Source organism: Benincasa hispida, chromosome 1 (genome assembly GCF_027475165.1).
Source record: "Benincasa hispida cultivar pf3 chromosome 1, pf3_genome.v1.1, whole genome shotgun sequence".
NCBI lineage: Eukaryota > Viridiplantae > Streptophyta > Magnoliopsida > Cucurbitales > Cucurbitaceae > Benincasa > Benincasa hispida.
Genome location: NC_143478.1, coordinates 48,337,498 through 48,363,054, shown reverse-complemented (window position 1 = coordinate 48,363,054; position 25,557 = coordinate 48,337,498). Strand labels below are relative to the sequence as shown.

At 35.3% G+C, this 25,557-nt stretch overlaps 1 protein-coding gene across 9 annotated transcripts; it reads right to left on the bottom strand.

Annotated features, from left to right (window-relative positions):
- Positions 1 to 9,739: 9,739 nt before the first annotated feature.
- LOC120088437 (RING/U-box superfamily protein) lies at positions 9,740 to 22,794 on the bottom strand. Of its 9 annotated transcripts, none has more exons than XR_016531541.1 (9): positions 22,368 to 22,730; positions 21,664 to 21,707; positions 19,436 to 20,683; positions 18,524 to 18,612; positions 18,306 to 18,408; positions 18,118 to 18,220; positions 17,542 to 17,662; positions 10,311 to 10,487; positions 9,740 to 10,084 (listed from the first exon to the last, which is right to left on the bottom strand). XR_016531541.1 is itself a non-coding variant. In XM_039045732.2 (9 exons), exons 1-9 carry the CDS (start codon positions 22,552 to 22,554, stop codon positions 9,933 to 9,935), a joined length of 2,223 nt encoding a protein of 740 aa, XP_038901660.1. In that variant the 5' UTR covers positions 22,555 to 22,794; the 3' UTR covers positions 9,740 to 9,932. The 9 variants fall into 9 exon arrangements, 5 of the variants coding, with proteins under 5 accessions (XP_038901660.1, XP_038901670.1, XP_038901678.1 ...); XR_016531542.1 differs by having other exon boundaries at positions 10,335 to 10,487; XM_039045732.2 differs by having other exon boundaries at positions 17,542 to 17,659; positions 18,116 to 18,220; positions 22,368 to 22,794.
- Between the last annotated feature and the right edge of the window lie 2,763 nt (positions 22,795 to 25,557).

Below are 25,557 nucleotides of genomic sequence, written 5' to 3'. Positions count from 1 at the left end.
ACCTCTCAGGCCAAGAGAAGGTGAGTGGCGCCATATCGTTCAAGCTCCGGAATCAACCCTTAAGGGAGCCATCTATCTACTTACCCTACCTCGGGGAAGGAGTGAATTCTATCATGTGTAGCTGAGTTCCCAGCTCCCAAATTAGACGAATCCCCAAAATGGTAAGTTTGAATCGGCGACTTGGCCACTCACACCCATACAAATAAAAGGACCGCCCTCAATGGCAGGAGTTTCCAACTCAATCAGGATTGAGGTCATGTTACCTGTGGTCATTCTAGTGAAGTGAAGTCTCTATCATGAACAGTGTTATATAATGAGACGTTAACACTTTGTGGTCAGGTCTTATACAAACTCTTTGAATAGGACGCCCCCACTCGCATGTCCCCAACACAAATGATGAGGATCAGACTATCTGTGATAAGTTACAACACTTGTGACCATTCCACAAAGTGGGCCGCACCCGTAGCATTACCAGGATAAGGTTTCCCTCCTATATCCATATACTACAGACCATTTTGGTTATCACTCAAGACATGATCCACTTGTATGTTACCACATACATGCTTAAGTCACATACAGATAACCAGGGATTTTATTTTTATTGGTTTATGGTAGAGAAAATAAAACAAGCAATTGAGCAAAAATACAATATGTGAAATAAATATGATATATTAACAACACAAGTGTTCATACTACTGTTTACAAACTACAAGACACGAGACTTTAGGGCATCAACCCCAACAGATTTAGGGGTAAGTAGATAGATTGCTCCCTTAAGGGCTGATTCCGGGACTTGAGCAATGTGGCGCCACACCTTCTCTTGGCCCAAGAAGGATTTACTCATAGTAGAACTATGATGTATTGTTCATTATAGGAATCAATGGTATTTAAGGAGTTAAATGTAATTACAGAAGCAAAACGGTAAATTGGCCCAGCTGTACTTACGAGCGATTTGTGAAGGGTCATCATATTGTTGATTGGTTATATCCAATAAACACAGAAATATATCTGTAGCGCGAAAAATGCAGTTGTTGGTCTTTAGTGGAATGTCCGATAGTTAACGAATGGTGGATATCGTAATTAAAGAGTTTAGTCAGTTATTCACATACCATTGGAGCTTCAAGCTATAGGTCTATAAGGTCCCTCTGGTAGTTCAATGGATTCATGTTGAGAATCAGTTTTTGGGTTAGTTTGAATTATTCAAATTAACAAGAGGAAATTTGATTATATATGATATAATTAAATTGTATCAATTATATGAGATATAATTAAATTAATATATTAGATACATTAAATGGAGGAATTATTATCTAACGCTATAAAGGAGAAAAAGAACTATGGTTTATATATTGCATTAGATGTGATATTAAAACTATAAGTTATGAGTATATTATTTATATTTGTAATTAAATCAATTATAGGATAATTGGTTACGGTTTTTTCTCCCATAACCAACTTAGTGGGAAGTTGTGATCAGTTATGGTAACTGATGGTTAAAATGAATATCATTTTCATTTTTACACTATGCGATCATTTCGATACTGTGAATTGAACGATCAAAAGCATAAGCTATACGATAGCTTAAGAGCATACACGATCGTGTAGCAAGCTTTCTACGTAGCAAGTTTTCTATACGATAGTCACTTATTTTATAAACGATCTAGTACACTGTCTATACGATAGACTAAAACTATCTTCCACTTACTCGATCGTCTACACGATCTGAATATTCCTCCTACTCTCTACCAAATCTTACAGAGCCCACAATTCCTAGATTCTCACACCGAGAATACCGAGATAACCTACTGGTGGTGTCTATTTACTGTTCGAGGGACAAGTGTTGTTGGTGCTTGTTCAATGAGATTGCTGAAGCCTGACATTCATGTTTGGTGAGCGAACGTGCAACAAAATTCGAGGGAACGAGAAGAATAGTTCTTCAAGGGTAAGTTCACTTGAACCTTTGTATTTCCCTTTTACAGCATGTTGTAATTTAGAATTTTGCATAACTATTACTGTTTGATTGTAAATGTGTATGTTCTGTCACAATGGGGTTTGGAACGATATTAATTCTACTCATGGGTCTCTTTGTTAAGACTTCCATCAATGACTCTGGCAAGATCCGATTTGTGGAAACCGCTCTTGAAAGATGAGAGGTAACGGGGAAGAAGAATTTTTAGAGAACCCGTTTCTAAAAATCTGGGAGAGTTTTCTTTGGAGAGAAATCTCTACAAAATGACAATAGAGATTATGATGTAGAATATAGAGTGTGAGTTCCATGAGGGCTCCCTAGGGCCCTATTTATAGATCTCTACTGCGTCACTTCTAGTCCTATTAGGAGAATCCATGTGCATATATTTTAAATTAGATATTTAATAGTATCTAATAAAAAATATCTTCCCATTTAATTTCTCATATTAAAAGGTTTAAAATATTTAAATCATATTCAAATATTTATCTTCTGTAGATTTTCTTTAATTTGAATCTTTATTCAAATTAATTAATTAATTATTTAAATCATATTCAAATAAATTAATTCTCTCATTATCTATTTAATTAGAATCTTATTCAAATTAAATAATTTATTGATTTATATGGATCTCATTATTATAAATAATCAATTAATTGAATCATATTCAAATAAATTATTCTTCATATTATAAAGTTATAATTTGAATCTCATCCAAATAAACTATCCAATACAATTAATATTTTTCCTCACAAAATTTGAAATTTTCAAATTTTCTTTCAACATATTTGATCATTGTTAATCTGTGGTAAGCTAACAAGAGAACCTTATGAACTTACAAATTATAAGTTCCAATGATCCAAGATTAATTAATTAAACTATTTAATTTAAATTAACCTTCATTCATTAACTACATGAAAACCACTATAGACCCGTAGTTGAACTCTTAAGCAAGTAGATTATTCACGAGTTGTTCATAATTACAGTTGGGTCAAATGTCCAATTTACCCATATAATTACATCTTTTCTTTAAATACCACTGATTCCTCTAATGACCAATTTGTTTATGGTCCAATAAAAAACTAAGTTCCTCTAGGCTAGTGAAAGGGTGGGACCCCTTGTTCAAAACCCAAAATCAACACTTAAGGGAACTACTCATCTAATTACCCTATGCCAGAATGAGTGAATTTCATCTTCTGAAGTTGTGGTCCTAGCTCCCTATTTAGTCAAACCCCTAAAATGAGTAGGCTTATTAAGTTGACAACTCGAGTCACTCTCACTCGTGCAAATCAAAGGACTGACCTTACAGACAAGAGCTCATAAACCACTCAGGATTAAAATCGAGTCGCATATAATCATCTTATGGAATATTAATCTCATCAATTAACAGATTTGCAAAGAAAGAATAAATATTTCACGTTCTGATCTTGTACAAACTCTTTGTATAGGATACTTCCACTCACATGTCTCTACATGAATAGTCTGAATCAAACTATTTGCACCTATTACAAAGTGGGTTGTATCTATATTGTCACTAGAATAAGACACCTAACCTTATCCATATACTATAGACTTTTAAATTATTTCTTGAGCATGATCCACCCGTATGTCAACTACATATATGTTCCGTTGGGTTGTATATCCTAAAACTTGCAGTTTGTAGTGTTAAACATTTTCTATCATCAATAAAGATGTTATTCAACATTTCTTCAATAAAGTTATTATTAAATTTGTAAATTGCACTTGTAAAGACTAAATCCAATAAACTAAGATCCATGACTATTATATGAAACTTGAACTTTATGTGGAGACATAAAAGTGGACCAGGTTCGAGTAAATAGTCAAAATAATTTATAATATATGAATAAGGTTTGGTGCCTTATTTTGATAACACTACCAGATGCGACCCACTCTGTAGTTGTTACAATTTGTTGTAAGGTGCTATAAACGAAGTGATTCTTATTCGTTCATGTATTTATATGAGGAGTAGGGGCGTTCTATGCAATAAGTTTGCGTAAGATCGGACCAAGAAATAAGTCACTCTTACTTTATAACGTTGTTTACTGTTTAAGACTGACTATTTCGCTTTGATGACCTAGGTAACTCAATCTTAATCCTGAACTAACTATGAACTCCTGTTTATTCAGGATTATCCTTAAATTTGCATAGGTGAGGGTTGGCTCAACAATGCCACTCAATAAGCCTCCAATTTTAGGGGTAAGACCGGATAGATAGTTGGGGACATGGTGTGCAAGATGGAATTCATGCCTACCCGATTTAGGGATAGGAGGAAGGTTGTTCTCTTAAGTGTTGAATCCAAGTTTTGAACAAGGGGCCTCACCCTCTCATTAACCCAAGAGGGATCCAGTTTAGTGATTGAATCACAAATCAATTGTTTATTAGAGGGTCAGTGGAACTTAAGGAGCAAGACGTAATTTTGGGGATAAAATAACATTTGACCCAGCCGTTATTACGAACAACCTGTACTGATTGTGGTTAAATCAAGTGGACGCAAATATATCTACAGTGAAGAGAGTGCAACTATCGAGCTATAGTGGTGTGACTCGATAGTTAATGAATATTGATTAATTTGGTCTAAAGAGTTTTAGTCAATTAATCTCAAATCGTTGAAGCTCATGATCTGTAGATCCATAAGGTCCCTCTACTAGCTCGTAAAATATGAACACCTTGAATTAGTAAATTGAGTGAATTTGGAATGACATCAATTTGAAGTTTTTAATTTGAAATGTTCAAATTGAATTTAGGGATTGAATTTGAATAGTTCAAATTCAAATTAGGATTTGTATAATTATATTTGATATGATTAATCAACATCGAAATTAAACAAAATTGAAGAGTTTATAATATTTAAATGTTGATTTAAATATTAGCTAGATGAATAGGATTCATGTTTAAAATTAGGTATGTGATTAATTTAATATTTGATATTAAATTACTATGTTTAATTAATTAGAAATCAAAATTAATTTCATTTTTATTTCAATTTCAATTTCAGAAATTGAAATATTGGTTTTGATTTTAATTAATTTTGAATTAATTAATTAAAGATTGAAAATAGAAATAGGAATTTTGAAACTTGGTAGTGGACTTTTTCACATTTTGGTGAAGTAAAGGTGTTTCTCCTAAATTAACATACCTTGTCCATTAACTTCATGCAATTGAAGTGTTATTGGGGTTGCTTTTCAATGCCTGTATGTAGGAAAAAAATAAAAACCACTTCAATTTCTAAGATTGAGAGTGGGAGGCTATTGGAAAATTGTTTTTGCAGTAGGTATTTTTCTTCCCCTGAAAACCCACTCCAATTCCTTCATGATTTCAACTCAATTGTGAGTTCCACCACTCAAATTCAAGGCTGAGAATAGTAGAGAAGATCTCTTGGTGGTTCACTAAAGATTTGGATATGAAATTACGTGAGGAGCATCTTGGATTTGGAGGAATTCTTCAAAGGTATGTGTTGAAACCCTCTTAATACCCCATGAACATGCTTATTTTGATGTCAAAATTAAGGAATTAGAATGCTTAATGATCATGCTTGCTTCCGCTGCATGTTTCTATAATCCAACATGTTCAAGGCTTTATGCATTAACCTTACATTTTTCTGGTTAATGGATAAATTAATGCAATATACTTCATGTATTTTTGAGATTTTGTGGTTGAACTCTTGTTGTAATTTTCTAATTCAACGACACTTTATCTTGTTATTATTCTTCAATCTCTTTCATATGGGGTTATCTAAAAAATTAGCCATGCTTAATCAATTGATTGTTTTAGATTAATACCTAATACGTAAATGTTAGGAAACTAATCGCCAAGAAGCTAAGGTAAAGTTACGTTGTGAAGTTGATTAGGAATTCCAATCAATAAGCATTCTTCTAACTAATCTAGATGAAATCCAATTTCGAATAATCAATTAGACGATAGAAATTAGTTGTTCGACTTAGCTTGCCCTTAATCCTAGAACTTATTAATTGCATGTTTAGGAGAAGATTCTCATCCTTGCTTATGATTAACATGATTTGAAGGACTTCTACGTAGGATTCTAAATGAGATTGGTTAAGTATTAATTAGAGAATTTGTAACATCCTAGATTTCTCAAGTAATTTTGATTAAATTATCTTGAAATATTTGGACGTTATTTTGATAAATTGGGTCTGAAAGTTTAATTTGGGAGGCAAGATAATAAATTTAAAAGATATTCGTAAAGAATTGGAATCTTAATTCAATTTAAAGAAAAATTGAAATAATTTTCTTGGAGAAAAGTGTGATTTTAAAAAGATTAAGTATTTGGAATGATGTAATTTATCTCAATTATTGGATTGTATGTTCCCTTCAATTTTGGTTTTGGAGCCAAAATTAAGTTAATTGGAGAAGTTAATTGGTTTGAGATTAATTTGATAAAAGATTTGGATTTTTTGGATTAATTTAGATAAAGATTTGAAAACAAAGAAAAGGAAAACAACTATTGGATTATATGTTCCCTTTAATTTTGGTTTTGGAGCCAAAATTAAGTTAATTGGTTTGTAAATTAATTTGATAAGAGATTTGAAATATTTAGATTAATTTTGACAAAGATTTGAAAATAAATAAAAGAAAAAAAAATTGGATTTTGAAAATTAAAAAGAATTTAAAATTTAAGAAGGAAAAATGAAATTGTGGTTTTATATTTTATCCTCTTTAATTTTGGAGTTTGGATTCAAATTGGAGAAGATAATTGATTTAAATTGAGTTGCCAAGAGAAATTTAGATTTAATCTAAATTAATTAGATTATGGAATTTCTAATTTAGTGGGATTGTGATATATGAAAATATGGGTCAATAAATTACCAAGTCCACTTACAAAAAAAAAAAAAAAAAAAAAAAGTCCATTCAAATCATCTATTTGATTGATATGTTTGACAATTTCCTTTCACCTCCCAAACTCCAGTTCATACTTATCTTTTTTTCCATGATACAAGCTTTTGTCGGCATTAACTTGGAAAAAGCATTTTTTCAAAAAGTCATTTCCATTTAAACACGTTTGATAAAAACTGTTTATAATAAAGCACTAATGTGTTTGGCAACTCTTTCTCGAAAGTGTTTTTACATATAAGTCTGTCTGGTTTGTTATATGCTAAAAGTGTTTTTATTAATGCCAAATTACTATAAATAACGACTTTAAAATACTATAGATTTATAATTTAAAATAATGGTCATCGGAGTTGGTGGAGGTGGCCACCGTCGAAGGTCACTAAAGTTGGTCATTGATGGTGGTGATCAGATGTAGCCAGGAGTGACCATTGTTGAAAGCCGCTGGAGTTGGGCTCTAGAGGTGGTAGTTGGAGTGGTGGTGAGAACTGAGTGCACTATTGGTGGACATGGATATAAAATATTGATGGCATACAAATTTGGTCCTCTAAACACTAAGTTGAGTTCATATCTCAACTCCTAGCAACCCATATCCTCACCCCAAACCCCCGCTTTTTTTTTCCTCCTTCAGGATCATTGATAAATATCACAAAGTGCATGATTTTGGTAAATATTTTGTTACTTTACTTTAGCAAAAAGTAGAATTTTGCATGTTATTTAAACACTTAAAAGGACTAGATTTGATAAAATGAACGAGTACATGTCTTTAAACCATCTAATGTTAGTATTTACTATTTTAAAATGATTTAGCATGTGTTTACGAAGATTTTTAACTTTTTTGCATGAAAGTAATATGATGAGCCTGCATCTCCTGAAACAATGCACCTGCATTGAAAAACCCTAATTTTTCAGATCGTGCACAATCGTTTGTGGTTGTTTCTTTTTAATTCATAGTTGTTTCTCAATATCGTTATTGACGGAAGAGCTTCCCGAGCATAATTTTCGACCTCCTTTCAACTATCTTGACCTATATAAAGGAGTGAAAGCCTCCTTCTTCATCATCTATGAAAATCCATCAATCCTTGGAAAAATTCACACCAATTGCATTCAACATGCCCTCAAGAACAAGAGTTCCTCTAAAGGACCTTAGTCTAGGTCATCCTACCCCACGAGAGCGCGTGTAAAAAGAGGATTCACCCTTGAAAGAGGTGGGATCCGACCTACTAAGTTTTAGAAAGTGAGATTTCACTACATAGAATCTTCTTATTGTATTTCTCCAGAATTCATTTAGTACTTTCTTTGCAATTCTTTTCTTTATTTTATATTTTGAGAATTTGCGTGTAACTCATGGCTTTTGAATTATGAAATTCATTCATTCATTTCTAGTCATAGTCTAGATTTCTAAGGGGTCATATACTATAAACCTTATCCACATACTATAGACCCTTTAGGTTTTAGGTTTTTACTTGAACATGATCTATCTGCATGTCAACTACATATTGTTCAAATCTCCTGAAATAGCCTCGAACTTTTACTATAATGGATAATTCATTATTGCATATTTAATAATTAGATTAAATAATGCATTAAATAATTAATTAACTATGAGGCCTTAGAGCACAAAATCCAACAAAAGTATGTTACATTTTCAAGAAGGAAAAACAAAAAGGTGACGTTTAGGAATGGAAAAAATATGTGTTAGTAATCGAGTGTTAACAAATTAAATTCAAAATTTGTGTAGTATATACTTATTTAATAAAAATTTGTTATGTTCTTAAGTATTTGATTTTAGTATTAAGAATTTTAATGTAGTTGGAAATTAAAATATAGCAAAAAAAAAAAAAAAAACCTAAGACAAAATCGATTTCATTTAGAAGAACTACACTAGATACTTTAATTCAACTCAACTCAACTCTATACTTCAAAATGCAAACTTTCTAACTCAACTCAACTCAACTCAGCACCATAACACACAAACATTGCAACTCAACTTTACACCCCAAATACAAATGTGATCCAACTTCCCAGATAATATTTACCAACTTAACTCATCGCAACAAACGCCCCCTTGATCTTTAAACATGGAATTGTACTAATTCACCATTTTTGCTAGTAGGGGTGATCATCGATCGGTTGGTGGACCAAAAAAACCAACCAAAAAAGTGTGTTAAAGTCGATGGTCAGTCGGTTCGGTCGATCAATTTATGTCCGATTTTTTTAAAGCATAGTCAAGGAGTGAATTAAAAGGAAAGATAAATTGATGAAGTGTTATTGTTAGGTTAACATAATTTGTAACTTTTTAAAATCTAAGGCCCCTGTTTAATATTCATTTTGTTTTTTGTTTTTGTTTTTAAAAATTAAATCTATGGGCATTACTTCTATCCCAAATTTCTTCTTTTGTTATCTATTTTCTACCAATGGTTTAAAAAACCAAGTCAAAATTTGAAAACTAAAAAAAAATAACTTTTGAGAAGTTTTTGTTTTTAGATTTAGCTAAGAATTCAACCATTATATTTAACAATAATACAAATTATTGTAAGAAATAGAGATGAAATAGACTTAATTTTCAAAAAACCCAAAACCAAATAGTTACGAGATATAGATTAATCATTTTTGTATGAAAAAATTAAATAAGTTATTTAGTGGATTTGAAAATTAGGCAACATAAAAAAAATATAATAAATCAATATTAAAGTAATAGGCTTGAACTTAGATCAGTAGTAGTGAGTTTACTTTTATACTTACTAAAAAATTAAAAATTAATAATATATCATTTGGTCAGTTTTCCAAATTTTTTTGTAAGAAAACCAACCGATCAACCTTGATTCGATCCATTTTGATTGATTGGATCAATTTTCGATGCGCTCTATGCACATCCCTATTTGCTAGTGGAAAAGAAAGGATAGATTTAACGATAACAAACCATTTTATTTAGCCTTCTGATGTACACAGCTATTAATCTATCTTCTAATCACAAACTACCACAAGCAAATCCTATGATTTTAGTCAGAAGTCCTGATAATGCAAATGGACATAGTGCTTTGTACATCTGAAATTGGAAATTCTATTATTATTACAATCGACAGATTCACTATCATATTCAATAGCGCCGACCACCTGCCGTGGATAACAGAACTCGACTTGGTTTCTTCCCCTTCTTTCCCGCTTCATTTGCCTTTGGAGATTCCATACTTCCTCCAGACTTCGCCCTCGTTATTACATTCGCAAACGATGGAGTTGCATTCTGTACGTCTGTAATGAACACACAAGCATGGTTTAGAAAGAGCCCAAGGATGAAAATTCCCACATTCACAATTATCAGCCTTGGTGCAAAGAAATTAAAATGACTTTCTAAGTGATTAAAAACAATTTCTTAAGCTTCAAAATATTTTTTAAGCACTTTCAAAAATCATTCCAAACAGAAACAGATACTATAATCAATAATGAACAAGAACAAAAAGGCATTTAGATAAAGTACCAGTGCTGGCACCAGATAAATTACTTTTCACTTCATTAATGTGCACAGAATCAGTTTCCTCAATTCTCAAGGATGGAGAGTCATGTGCGGCAGCGAAACCAAGTCTCGTAACGCTTGAGAACAGTTGCCTCCCTCCGACAGGAGGGCTGGATGATGTCACGGGAGAATTTCCTAAAGCTAGAGATAAAATTATTCACAGAAATTAATACCAATAAACTGTGTAACCAAATACATACTATTACTAAAATATCCATGGACTGAATAACCTATCATCTCAAACCAAGCTCTTCAGGACCAGCGAGAAAAGTAAACTTTCTTTCTACTACAACCAACGTAGGCATGGAATTTGAACCTCCGACCACAGGAGTATATGTCGAGCTAAATTTTTTTTGGCAAATAAATACTGATGCAAAATTATTTGAACTAAATCCAATTATCAAAATACCCAAAATTAAACATCAGTATAGTACAATGGGTTTTGATACTGTGGTCGTACTCCACGGATATCAAAATTTAACCTCAACGGGATAAAGTAGCTATAGAGGTAGAACGCAGAATTACATACACACACGCATACATATTTGGAAGAGAGATTGCATTAAAAACAACCACCAGAAACCACAACAGCATAGCAGTCCTCATTTAAAGCAGAGACAAGCCACCCAGGAAATTCAGAGAACCAAAGAAAAAAAAAAAAAAAACCCATAATCTTCCAAGAGAAAGGATTCTTCTGAACAAAAAGATCTCCCAATCCAGGTGCAGCCCGAGCAAGACAGTGAGCTTATTTGGAACCTATTCCAGGTATATTCCTTATACCTTTCTTCATTCACAACATTTTTCAAATCCTAAACAAAATTCACAAACTATGAAATGTAGTTTATGTTATTGCTATTGTTTGAATATGGCTAAAATTTCGATAACCCTAAAAAGCATATTACTATTGTTTGAATATGGCTAAAATTCCATTAACCCTAAAAAGCATATACTTTTTTGAGGAAACGCAAGCAAAATAATGATTAAAATTCGTTAGTTAAAACTGCTCAATTTTAGTCTCTCGTGTCTATATAAAGAACCAAGTATTTTTACTAAGTCTATATTTACAACAAAATTCACCTTTCCCCATTGCTAACGGTTGAAAATAGGGTTATTAACCTAGGGGCATTTATGTAATTGTGTAAGACCCCTAGGGTTTCCTACTGTCTATTTATACAGTGTGTCCCTAAGTATTCAGTGTATCAGATTTAAAACAAAATAAGAAAAGTCTTTATATCGTGGTTTTTCTCCCCGTACTAGGATTTCCACGTAACCTTATTGTTCTTCTCTTCTCTATTCTTTATTTTTTAACATGGTATCAGAGCACAATGACAAAACCCTAACCATTATGGAAGAGAACCAACCCTAATCTTCTTCTGCTGATGGATCTTCGAGTTTTGACATGAAAACGGTGATACAAGCAGCTGTAAAAGAATGTTTTTAGGATGCCCTACCGGAGTTAATTTCTACTGTCCAGTTGCAATCATCGGAAAAGTCGCCATCAGTGGGAACCATCACATCAGATTTCGCCGATCGGGTCTCTCCACGCAGAAACGAGCCGAGGCCGTGAAGAACAGCCGACCTACGATCGGAGCCATCACGATCAGGGCAGATTCGACAGCCTCGGACGCGAAGAGCAGGCTGACCGCGAAGAACAGATGACCTTCGATCGAAGCCATCACGATCAGGGCAGAATCAATCGGGAGCATCGGACGCAAGAAGCAGGTTTATCGGTTCGATCTGAACAGGGTTGGTACCGGTCTAGAGCAAACCGGGTTGAACCAGGGCAGATCGGAGATGGGCAGACCCAGACCCGCATTTTTTTATTTCCGCTCCAAACCGAGGGTCTTTTGCTCAACCCGATGGTTCTTCCGCAGCCCGAGTTTTTGCACCATTGTCTCACAATCCTACTTCCTTCACAGCCCGACCCGAGTTCTTCCTTCACAGCCCGACCCGATGGTCCTTCCATGTTCAACAGCCGAGGTCTTGACCAGCCCGAGCGACCAGCACCTGTTCCAACCACTTGTAGTTCAACTCGTTACCCAGACGATGTGAGGCAACGGTTGGCTTACCTACAACAACAGATTTCTGATTTGGATACAATGTTCGGTCCAAATCCTCAACCAGTTTATTCAGAAAATCCAGTAAACTCATTACCTATTGTGCCTAATGTTTCCTACTTATCTGGTTCGATGGGTAATTCTGCAGGATTTATCGTAGGGGAAAAATTAAATGGCCAGAACTATTTTTCCTGGTCCCAATCAATCCGGATGGCCTTGGAAGGGCGTCACAAGTTTGGATATTTGACAGGGGAAATTCCAAAGCCGACCCCAGGTGATCCACAAGAACGAATTTGGTAAGGGGAAGATTCGTTGTTACGGTCTGTTTTGGTGAATAGTATGGAACCCCAGATAGGAAGACCACTACTATATGCTGCAACAGCCAAGGATATCTGGGAGACAGCGCAAGATCTATACTCTAAAAGACAGAATGCCTCTCGGTTATATACACTCAACAAACAGGTCCATGAATGCAAACAAGGGTCCATGGATGTTACTTCTTATTTTAACAAACTACTAATGCTGTGGCAGAGAGATTGTCTGGAATTGTCCCCAGGATGGGGCCCAATATTTGAAGATTGAGGAAGCAGATCGTGTTTATGTGTTTTTGGCTGAATTAAACCCAAAGTTTAATGGTGTCCGTGATCAAATATTGGGCCAGCGCCCGACTCCTTCACTTAGAGAAGTCTGTTCTGAAATACGGCTGGAAGAGGATCGGTCGTGTGCTATGAATAATACCATTCCTACTACTGATGCAGCCGCCTTCGTCGCCAAGCCGTCCGGTACTGATGGTGATAAAAAACCTCCACCTGTTTGTGAACATTGTAAGAAGTTGTGGTATACAAAGGACCAATGTTGGAAATTACACAGGAAGCCCCACAATAGCAGGCGACGACAGTCTCATGACATATCTAATACTAGTCATGCCCTGGTAAGTGACTCAGTAGATGAACCAACTCAGAAGCAATCTTCTGGTAACAGTAAACATAGCTCGAGTACGGTTGGGGTGAGTGCAATTGCACAGTCAGGTAATTTCCCTTCTTTTGACTTGATTAGTATAAATGGTAAAAAACCATGGATTGTGGATTCAGGGGCTACTGATCACCTTACAAGTTCTTCAGAGTTATTTATGTCATATAATCCAAGTGCTGGTAATGAGCGTATTCGAATTGCAGACGGGTCTTTTGCCCTTGTTGCAGGAAAAGACAATATCTCTCCGTTTAATGGTTTAATCCTACATAATACCTAACATGTGCTTAAAATATCGTATAATTTGTTATCTGTCAGTAAAATAACAAGAGATTAGAAGTGTAAGGCGATTTTCTCACCAGATTCCGTTTTGTTTCAGGATCTAAAATCGGGGATGACGATTGGCACTACCTGACACAATAGGGGACTATACTTCCTTTCTGACGAAGCTTCCTCTAGGAATGATCACCAATCTGGGTTTATGTCTTTAAATTTCTCTGTTTTTGAACATGATGTTATGTTATGGCATTTTCGCTTAGGACATCCGAATTTTCAATATATGAAGTATTTATTTCCTCATTTATTTCGTAATGCTCGTACTTATTCTTTTAATTGTGATGTGTGTATTCGTGCCAAGCAACATCGGGTTTCTTTTCCTTCTCAGCCTTACAAACCCTCGAGTCCGTTTTCTCTTGTTCATAGTGATGTATGGGGTCCCTCACCGATTACTACTTCCACTGGTAAACGGTGGTTTGTCACATTTATAGATGATCACACCCGTCTCATCTGGATTTTCCTTCTTACTGATAAATCTGAAGTGTCCTCTGTTTTCCAACAGTTTTACACAACTGTCGAAACTCAATTTCAAACAAAGATTGGGATTTTAAGAAGTGATAACGGGCGAGAATTTTTTAATGCCTCCTTCGGAGAGTTTCTTGTTTCTAAAGGTATTGTTCACCAGAGCTCGTGTGCTTACACTCCACAACAAAATGGAGTAGCTGAGCGTAAAAATCGGCATCTGGTTGAAGTAGCCCGGTCTCTTATGTTATCCGCCACTCTTCCGTCATACCTCTGGGGAGATGCAGTTCTCACTGCTGCTCACCTCATTAATCGGATGTCATCTCGTATTCTTAATCTTCATACCCCTTTAGAATTGTTTAAAGAGTATTTTCCTACTACTCGATTGATTTCTGATGTTTCTCTTCGGATTTTTGGTTGTGTTGCTTTTGTTCACTCCCATAGTCCAAACCGCACGAAATTTACTCCTCGTGCTCAGAAGTGTGTCTTTGTTGGATATCCACTCCATCAACGTGGATATAAATGCTATCACCCGTCATCTCGAAAATATTATGTCTCCATGGATGTCACCTTTCTTCAGGATCAGTCGTTTTTCCTTATTAGTCATCTTCAGGAGGAGAACATAAATGAAGAGACTAACTGGTCACCTTATGCTATTCCTTTAGAGTCAGCATCCATTCAAACCTTGTCTAACCCTAGTCCTGAGCATGATAATCTGGTCCTTCCTACCAATCAAGTTCCTTGGAAAACTTACTACAGGAAGAATCTCAGGAAGGAAGCAGTGTCGCCTGTTAAACCAGAACTGCCGGTTCCAGTGCAGGAGTCGGACTCGCCATCAGGTCTAGGTACGTATATTCCTAATGATGATATATGTATGGAGACTGATGAAGGCAGGCAAGACAAGGGGAAAGGAAGTAGTAATACTAATAGAAGGGGAAGCTGCAGAGGATGAAATGATCCTTGCTAGTGATGATGTGGAAGATACTACTGAAGTTTCTGATACACAGATAGTCAATCGTGGTGAGGAGCCTGGAAAGGTGAAAGAACGTGATGCATCACTTGATCTTCCTATAGCCCTGAGGAAAGGTACTCATTCATGTACTAAATACCCTATGCGTAGTTACATGACGTATAGTAATCTAGCATCCGAGTTCAAGGCATTTACTACTAGCTTGGACACTGAGGTGGTTCCAGATAACATAAGTGTTGCAATGAAAAAACCAGAATGGCGATCTGCTATTATGGAAGAAATAAGAGCTCTAAAAAAGAATAGAACCTGGGAACCGGTGACTTTGCCTGAAGAGCACAAGACAGTTGGATGTAAATGGGTGTTTACTATAAAGTACAAGTCAGATGGGACGATTGACCGGTACAAGACTAGACTCATTGCAAGAGGCTTTAGTCAAACATATGGAGTAGATTATTCTGAGACTTTTTCACCTATGGCTAAGCTTAACACGATCCGAGTACTTTTGTCAGTTGTTGTGAATAAAGATTGGCCTCTACACCAACTTGATGTTAAAAATGCGTTTTTGAATGGGGAACTTGAGGAGGAAGTCTATATGAGTCCCTCTCGAACGAGAGTCAATTAAAAAATAAGGTGCGGATTGAAACAGTCTCCAAGGGCCTGGTTTGACAGGTTCACAACGTTTGTGAAAGCATAGGGGTATGTTCAAGGGCATTCCAATCACACTCTTTTTATAAAAAGATCAACATTAGGGAAGATGGTTGTTCTTATTGTCTACGTTGATGACATTGTTTTATATGGGGATGATAATGTAGAGGTCACGAGACTAAAAACAGAGATGGCTAGAGAGTTTGAAATTAAAGACTTTGGGAAGCTAAGATACTTTCTGGGAATGGAAGTGGCTCGCTCAAAAGAGGATATATCAGTTTCTCAATGAAAATATATTTTGGACTTGCTGAAAGAAACAGGTATGACTGGGTATAAACCTGTTGACACACCAGTAGAATACAATGCGAAACTCGGTGATAAGAATGATAGAATTCCTGTTAATAAAGAAAGTTATCAGCGGTTAGTTGGGAAGTTGATATACTTGTCTCACACAAGACCAAATATTTCTTATGCAGTAAGTGCTGTGAGTCAGTTTATGCAAGCTCCTTGTGAAGATCATATGATAGCAGTTGAACGTATTCTTCGGTATCTGAAAAGAACTCCTGGTAAAGGCCTAATGTTCAGGAAAACCGATAAACAATCTGTTGAAGCTTACACTGATTCTGATTGAGCAGGGTCTGTTGTTGATAGAAAATCTATGTTTGGGTATTGTACGTTTGTCTGGGGAAATCTAGTCACCTGGAGAAGTAAAAAACAAGGAGTTGTTGCTAGAATTAGTGCTGAGGCTGAGTATCGGGCCATGAGTCTAGGAATTTGTGAAGAAATCTGGTTGAAGAAAGTATTATCAGATCTCCAACAAGATAATGAACTTCCAATGAAATTGTTTTGTGATAATAAAGCTGCCATCAATATTGCAAACAATCCAGTTCAACATAACAGAACTAAACACGTAGAGATAGACAGACACTACATTAAGGAGAGGTTGGACAGTGGAAACATATGCATCCTTTAATATCCTTCAAACCAACAAGTTGCTGATTTCTTACAAAAGGGTTACTGAGACAAAATTTTAATTATTGTGTAAGCAAGTTGGGCCTTGTCGATATCTATGCTCCAACTTGAGGGGAATGTTGAAAATAGGGTTATTAACCTAGGGGCATTTATGTAATTGTGTAAGACAGCGGATTGAGATTACTAATGACGGATGGAGGTTGAGTCTCGAGCATGTTCGTTTATTCTTTGACTGCTCCCCCCCAAAAAAAAGAGAGACTTGTTCTTGCTCCAATACAATAGGGGTCTATCAGTGCAAGTCAGCTGAACACCGTGAGTTCGCTAAGTTTGAAAAGTCCAAAGAGCGCAGACTAGCCACGGAGCCTAAGCTTTCTATAACTCAAGAAAAAGAAAGATTCTCTAGACAAAAACCTCCCCAAGCGTGCTCTCCATGACGACTGGGAGCACGAAGAGAATTCCCAACATGGGAGAGGTGAGGTTTGGATTGCAGCTAGCTAGGGAGGTTTTTGTCCATATGTACCGTAATCGTCCTCTTTGCCTGCAAGACAATTTGGTTTTGACTAATGAATTCCTAGAGTTTCCTACTGTCTATTTATACAGTGTCCCTATGTATTCAGTGTATCAGATTTAAAACAGAATAAGAAAAGTCTTTATATCGTGATTTTTCTCCCTATACTAGGGTTTCCACGTAACCTTGTTGTTCTTCTCTTCTCTATTCTTTATTTTTTAACACTAACATTCAAGCAGACAAATAAAGGCAATGTGACAGCAGGGTAAATATTACCTTCAAAGTCATCCAAAGAAAGGTTTGGAGTATTGTGATAATATGAACTTCCTGAACTGGCCATCATTGACAAAGAACACATTGAAGAAGCTTCTTCTTTGATCTTCTCCCTTTGTATCTTATAATAAGAAAAATTCATGATTACCGAAGAACGATATATATAAAACCAACTTCATAACACAATACTGAAGTAATAAAATGTTAGCTTGAGATTTCATTAGTGCCATTAATCTAGAATGGGGTACGGAATATACTTCTCTCTCCTTTAGATCACAAGTACTAACAGAGCTATATTATTATGACTTAATAACCACAACTTCACACAGTCCAGCAACAGTGACTTGAAAAGGAAACAAGCACTTACGTACATGGGAATTAGGAATATATGTTAGAGAATCGATAAGATTATATTAGGAATATTATAATGACCTAATTGTAATTCCTTAGTAGTTTTTAAGATGGGGTGGTTATAAACACGGGATTAGGAAGTTGAGAGGGTAGGCATAGTCTTGCAAAATCAGCCAAGAGTTGATTGTGGGAGAGAAATAGCCCTTGGGCTAAGTTCACAAAATACCTTTTTTGCAAGTTGTTTCCTCTGCTTCTCACGCTTCTTTATCTCATCCATGAAGGGAATCATCGAGACCGAAGGCAATAGGTTGGTCAAATCAATTTCGCAGAGCTGAAAAGTTTTAGGGGGAAAATATCAGAAACAATAAGTTTTTAGTCCATAAAAATTGTTCAAGAAAAATGAAGAATGAGCAAACCTGAAATGAAGTTGTTAAGGAAAAATGACTTAAATAACGATAACGCCTCCTTGTGGCCTCCGTTTGTGTCACCGTTTCGAATTCTAAAATCTTTCCACTTATTCTACACATAGGGGAACAATTATGAGATAATATAAATAAACTAATGAAACCTAAGGGTTCCAATCCCTTGCTTCCAAAATGCAAGAAACATATAATTTGTCCTAGTATATACAAACCTGAGTGGCAGCCTATTGTAACTCCCATAATGTTGTAAAAGACACTTCATGTTTAATGGATGGAGAATGATATGCTGGCCATCGATAGCCTAAAATAAACAGATGCAGATAAGGAAAAATGCATGTAAAGATTAATAAATGGTCCATAAGAAACAACCAGTTTAAAGGAAAACTTGCTTCAGTTAATTTATTAATCAAAAGTCAGAAAGCATCGATACAAGTGTTGGCAATGGGGCCGGGGCAGGGTGGGGGGGTGTCTCCCATCCCCGGCCCCGTGGGGGAAATTCTCCCCCATCCCCGCCCCCGCCATTTGAAGGCGGGGACGGGGGCGGGGATTCCCCATCGGGGAAACAGGGTCCCCGTGGGGCCCCATTCCCTGTTTTCCCGCGGGGAATCCCCTACTAGTTCCCCGTGGGGATTCCCCATTTTTTAAAATTAAATTTTGATTTTATTTAAATTTTTTAAGTTTGGGCTTGGCTTCTTGGGCTTAAAGTTAGAATTGGAATATTTAATATTGAGCTCCAATCCAACACTATATATTATAAACATATATATAAATAAATTATTTTATATATTATAAATATATATTTATAAAAATATAAATATATCAAATCGGGGTCGGGACGGGGATACTGTCCCCGTCCCCCCCGAAAATTTTCCCCAGTTTGAACCCATCCCCGGTCAAACCGGGGATTCCCCGCCCCCATTGGGGACGGTCCCCGGCGGAGAATTTTGTCGACCCTACTATACAAATAGGGAATCTCAATCCAAGGAAAATAATTAAATAAAAATAAATTAAAAAGTAAAACAGATGTGCCCGCATTTCTTTGCCATAGCTAATAAGTTATAACATATCAAGTAAAGTACAAAATGCTAACTGATGTTCAGATGCAAGATGATAACAATTCTCACCTGGTAAAAATTGTACGAGTCCTTGTCCTTTGCATCTCCAATTTCATTCGAGTTTTGTTGGAGTTCTAAAGATTCATCCATAGTCCCAGTCTGACCCACAGGAGTAGAATAATCCAACTTATCTTGAACTATATTCCCCAAAAACTTGCAACCTTCATAAATATCAACGGAAGAAGCATCGTGTCTGGAAGTGCATGCTCCAGAACCAGCCTTGCTAATACTATCAGTTGGCAGGGGCACATGGGATCCCATCTGACAGTCATTATGCTTAAAACAAGTCTGATGTTCATTCCAATACTTCTTCCTCTGCTCCAGTTGTTCCAATGCAGCGCAAACATATGGAAGCTTTTCGAGGTCATCTACTTTCCCTGCTTCTGCTTTTGCTAACCAGGCATCGAGATCAGATATTGCTTTCCGCACTGAGAGGTCCACATCAGATGTAAATATAAATTTTGAAAAAGAATCACAGACTTGATCATTGTCACTTGACCTTATATCATCCTCTTGTTTATCCTTGCATGATATGGCAAATGATTTTTTTTGGCGAGTTAAAAGCATAAAATCTATAGTATCACCAACAGAATATTGCTTCAAAAGCTCAATATGGACGGTGTATAAATCCTTGGGAGACAACATCACAAAACATAAAGGGCATTTCTTCCAGCAGTCACCTTTATGATCCTCCTTGCCCATTAATAGGTACCTCAAAATGCACGGGAAACAATAAATATGTCCACATGAAGTAATTTGAGGACAGAGTGGATGCTCCAGACAAATAGGACATTGGACCAGTGATGGTGTAGAATACCTTACACATACGATATCCTCCCAATGCAGCATTTTATCAGGATCCATATATTCATCTGTATGATAACCTGAATCTAATACCACAAATTTGTAATTAGCCTGGAGAAAGAGATCCTTGTTATAGGGCTTTATCCTCTGTGGCCTTCTTGGAGGAGGAGCTCTAGCTCGAGCACGAGGACGAGAAATGGGATCATATTGAAAATTAAGCAAATGGTTGCCATTTGCAATTTGGGCTTTTCTTCCAGCTGAGCGTTTATTATTGCCATAAGAGTTTGCAGACGTAGCACTCTGCTGATCATGAGAAGAAATTACAGTAGATGACATTCTACTCCCCGGCAGGACTGATCCACCCTCTTGTCCACCGGGTTGACACTGCAAATGGGTACCAGTGTTTTGCCGAGCTGGCATCTTCAAATCATTTAGAGTCTCTGATTCACTTACCTATATATCAAAGTAGACATGAATCAAGATTGTATGCTTCATTTTCATTTATTAGTCCACAAGAAACAATGATTTAAGTTAACAGCATTCAGAAATCGGCATGTTCTTTCAATTAACCGACTGTCTAATCTAATGAACGAAAAAACTCACCAATTATTGTCATATATACGTTATTCGATGGAAGTGTTAGATAACTAAAATCATGTAGATGTGATATTCTCTCAAAGAACAAGGTAAAAAGAAGAATTATTTTATGAGGAAAAAAATCCATTATGAATATCTGTTTTAATACAAAATTTAAAAGGAGCGTGAAGGACAAACTTTTGATATCCCTCCAGACCCCTTACAACTTAATATATCCTATATAATATTCTTTCCTAATTTAACCACCAATTGTAATATTTATTTAAAGGAAATAGAATTTTTTGTATTCTTTATATTAATATTTTTAATGCCAAAAGATTAGTCTGTTCCATTAAGTCTAAGAAAACAGACATAACACATGTAAAAAAAACTAATTCATTGGTAACTTTTTTAATCGAAACTTTTTTTAGTGAATAACAAAATTTTCATTCACAAAAAATGAAAGAATTAGGGACATATAAAAAAGGGAGAACCCACAAACGGGAGGAAACCTATAAAAATGGCCTCCAATCTAACAAAATAAGATCAAAAGAATAATTACGGAAAGACTTAGTAATAGACACCCAAATAGACATGTTGAAGCAGATACAAGGCCAAACCAATAGCTCAGCTTTAGGTCCAGTTATTATTTATGTACTACAAAAACCAATCGGTTCTATTTAGATTTGAACAATCAAAATGATTTATCATTTCTTGTGATATAAGGGAAAAAAACACCTAACACAATTTGTTAATATGTGCACCACATAACTTATAATTTAATTACATAGTTGATCATTAAACCAATCCACTTAACACGCTAAATTACTAATGAGTAACTAATATTTTTAATATACCTTCTTGGAAGATTCAGCGGCATTTGCAGGTTGGGATGATGGGCCTGCATAAAAAATAAAAATAAATAAATAATGAAGCAAAGATAACTATTTTTTGTAAATCATATTAGAAAAATATAAATACACACCAGTCTTAAAAGTAATATCACATGAGAAATGATCTGATTTCATGATCAACGGTGGTATAAAAAGGCCACCATTTCCATTATAAGTCGCTTAAAAGCTAGAATCAGAATACACGACTAAAAAGATAATATCTCGAATCCATTCTACTTCTTTATTGCCTAGTTAATACAGAAAACTCAAATTGTGTAATCCAACTAAACGTGATCCAAGTGCCCAAACTTCAGCACAGTGAAATGTAGAACGAACAACACAACACCCTAGAGCACTGTGACCACGGAGACAAGGTATAGTGATTAAAGCGTCATCAACAACCAAATTGAATAGTCCTTCTAACATCTTAGCTTTGAGTAAACTAAATTCTACGCACGTGCTCGTCCATTAAACTCTTATCGAAACACAATCTGACTGGGAATTGCACTTTTACGGTGATAAATTCACTATCCAGGATCAAGGGAGAACAAATAGAGAATCCGGTGGATTACAGAACAGAGGAATATAGTAGCATTCTAGACAGGTATAAAAAAAATCAAAAAGTGCATAAATGGAGTGGCAGGGAGTTGTGGGATACAAAAACGAACCTGAAACGTTGGTGGAATCGGGGAGAGGAGAATCGGGATCGGAGATCCGTAGGGATGGAAAAGAATGCGTGGGAGGGGAGAAGGAGAAAAGAGGGTCGGGTCCATGGTGGGAATTAGGGTTTAGAGAGGAAGCAGAGGAAGAAGACGTTGAATTGGAACCCTGGATTTGGGAAGGCAGGATGGACATGAAAATCTCGGAAGGAACAAGAGGGGAGTTCGTCGTTAGCGTTCAGCTACGGGTCACCATTCTCCAATTTTAATTCTATTCCCCCTTTTTATTATTTCAACCGCCTTTCCTTTTCCACCCTCACCCAACCTTCTCTTCATTATTTCCTTTCCATGTCATTTGAGCCCTAAATTCCCACATTTCTGATGGGTTAACCAGAAAGATGAGGAATAATCAATAATTACATTATTATTTGAAAAAATTACAAATGGAGGAGTAGTTTTGAATTATAACAAAATGCATGGATCACGTACGTCAAACTTTTAGAAATCCTAAAATATCTTTATCGTCTCTTTTAATTACAGTGTAATTAATTTGACATATATATTAATGAACGGTAATTAATTCAACTATATATTTCAACAGACTTTCAACATCAACTAACTTGATTATTTCAAGCAGATAATCATCCTTAAATATCGCAATTTTAGTAGTTGTTATGAATTTATGTACCAAATTTAATACTTATTTTGAATTTTCAAATCTTCTACAACAACTAATTTTAAAATCTTCATTTAAAATTTAAATTATCATATTATATTAATTATCCTAACTAAGATTTATTGTTTTTATTATACCTTCTATTAAACTTAATCCAGATTCACAGTTTTAAAATACTTTTGAATTTTATATTTATTATCCTTTTATTTCAAACATAAAATATTAGAATACAACACGTAGTCCTAGCTTTATTCATCCTCTCGATGTTTTCTTCTTATGGCTGTTAAACGATTAAGAGTTTTGTTCAATGGTAAGTAAGATGAAAATAACTACTATCATGACTTTCGATTTATAGAAGTTTATGTTGCTTCAAACACATCTTTTAAACATCTTGTCCATCTAATCCAATTTAAGGCTTTTCCAACTTCTAAATGTATTATTTCTTGGTTAACAATGTATCGAGATGGTTGTAGAAATTCTAATGTGATTAGAATCGTGGGAGACAAAGATGTGAAATCCTAATGTGATTAGAATCGTGGGAGACAAAGATGTGAAATCCTAATGTGATTAGAATTGTGGGAGACAAATATGTGAAATCCTAATGTGATTAGAATCGTGGAAGACAATTGACGACAAGTCTACAGGATGAAAGACTCGGCTTATCGGCCACGACCAATAGTTCAAGTCGTAGAGTGTCCTTTCCAAAATGATTCCTATCGAGCCATTGTGAAAAGATAAACGAAGCATATAGATGGTGTTGGTATTAGCCTGTTTGTCTTGGGGGTCTTATATCCACCTTGACTCATTCGATCAAGGAATGATGTACCATCCTCGAATATTGTTTGTTTCTCTTCTATTCATCAGATCTCCACAATTGACATCAACACCACATCACAATTGGTTAGTAATTTCAATTGACGATTTTTAATTGGGATTTTCTCACACTCTAATCTAAATTGGTTTCTTTCTTCATGATTGCAATTATTTAGATAAAGTTTTGTCCAGCCCTCACTTCTAAACTAATATTTTGGTCTAGATTCAAGAAAAAATATTATTACAGAATTTTGGGTAAGTTCAACGGCGATGTAGATGGTTTGGTTGAGTGATTTTGAATTGCAGTGTATTTGTTTTTAAGTTTTGTATATTTGTTGGGCGTAGTTTGAAAACTAATTATACAGTATTTGTAGGTCACATAAATATCTCATTGGAAGTATCCAAAAACTTTCAAAAGATCTTTGATAACTACAAAACCTTCCTTTGAATTACGGTGTAATTAATTTTTCTTTAACACTAAAATGCCCCCATCTGGATTTTCAGAATTTTGAATAGAGTGGAGAAAATTATGATTGCGATGATAGATTGAGGGATAGTTATTCTATTCACGACAGCACCATTGTTGGCAGAGGAGCCGATTTCAAAGAGGAAAATGGCGGCAACTTGGTTGGAGAAAAGTCGGTGTAGCGATTAGAGCCTACCCAACCTATAGTCTCTAAATGGTAGTTTAAATTACAATGTAATTTCAAATATTTTTTAATAAGTCAACTACAATCTCATTTGTATGGTTGGGGGTAGTTTAGACTTTTATAAATTCATTTAGTTTTTATTTTTTATTTGTTTTGTCATTTTTATGAATGAAATGATAATTTGCTATTTTTACAAATGAAAAGTTAAAATCCACGGTTATTCTCGTTAGCCCAATAATATATTCTAACTTTTCATTTAGAAAAATGGTAAAATGGGATAAGAGAGTAATAAATTCAAAATTACAAAAGTCCAACATAAATATGTAAATGTGATGATACAAATCTTATTAAGAAAAAATTTTAGATACATTTTAATTAAAACCTCCAACTTACCAACATACTTTTTAATGTCGTGGGAAACGTGTAATCTAATTTGAAATTGGAGAAGACACCTATCAATTTATCTTCCCAAAACCTTAGCTCTGTTATCATGTCAATCAATTCCATCATTAAATGTATAGCCAAAATCTATCCCACTACCCAAGAAAATCTCACCACAAAACAAACATTCCCATTTTTCCATCTTCAAGTACTCTACGGTGGACTCTTTCAACCAAAATCTCAAACAAAGAAGGAAACCACTTCCCTATTCTTCCATCTTCAAGCTACTCCATGCTAAATTTCCATGTAATTGAAGAAAGTGTTGAGGTTTGACAGAAAAGGAAAGTTAAGTCCTCATTTCTTTGGACCATTTGAGATCTTGGAATAGGTCAACCCTGTAGCTTATCGATTAGCTTTGTCACCATCTCTTTTTATTGTCCAAATATTTTTCCTATTTCGATGTTGAGGAAGTACATAGTGAACCCGTCTCATATTGTTGAATATGAGACTTTGCAACTTAATGAGAACCTGAGTTATAAAAGCCTATTCAAATCCTGGGCAGGGAAGTGAAAGCATTGCGCAACAAGGAGTTAACATTAGTAAAGGTCTTATGGAGGAACCATCGATTCGAGGAATAGGAATGGTAGGACGAGATGAGATCTTAATATCCCGAGCTCTT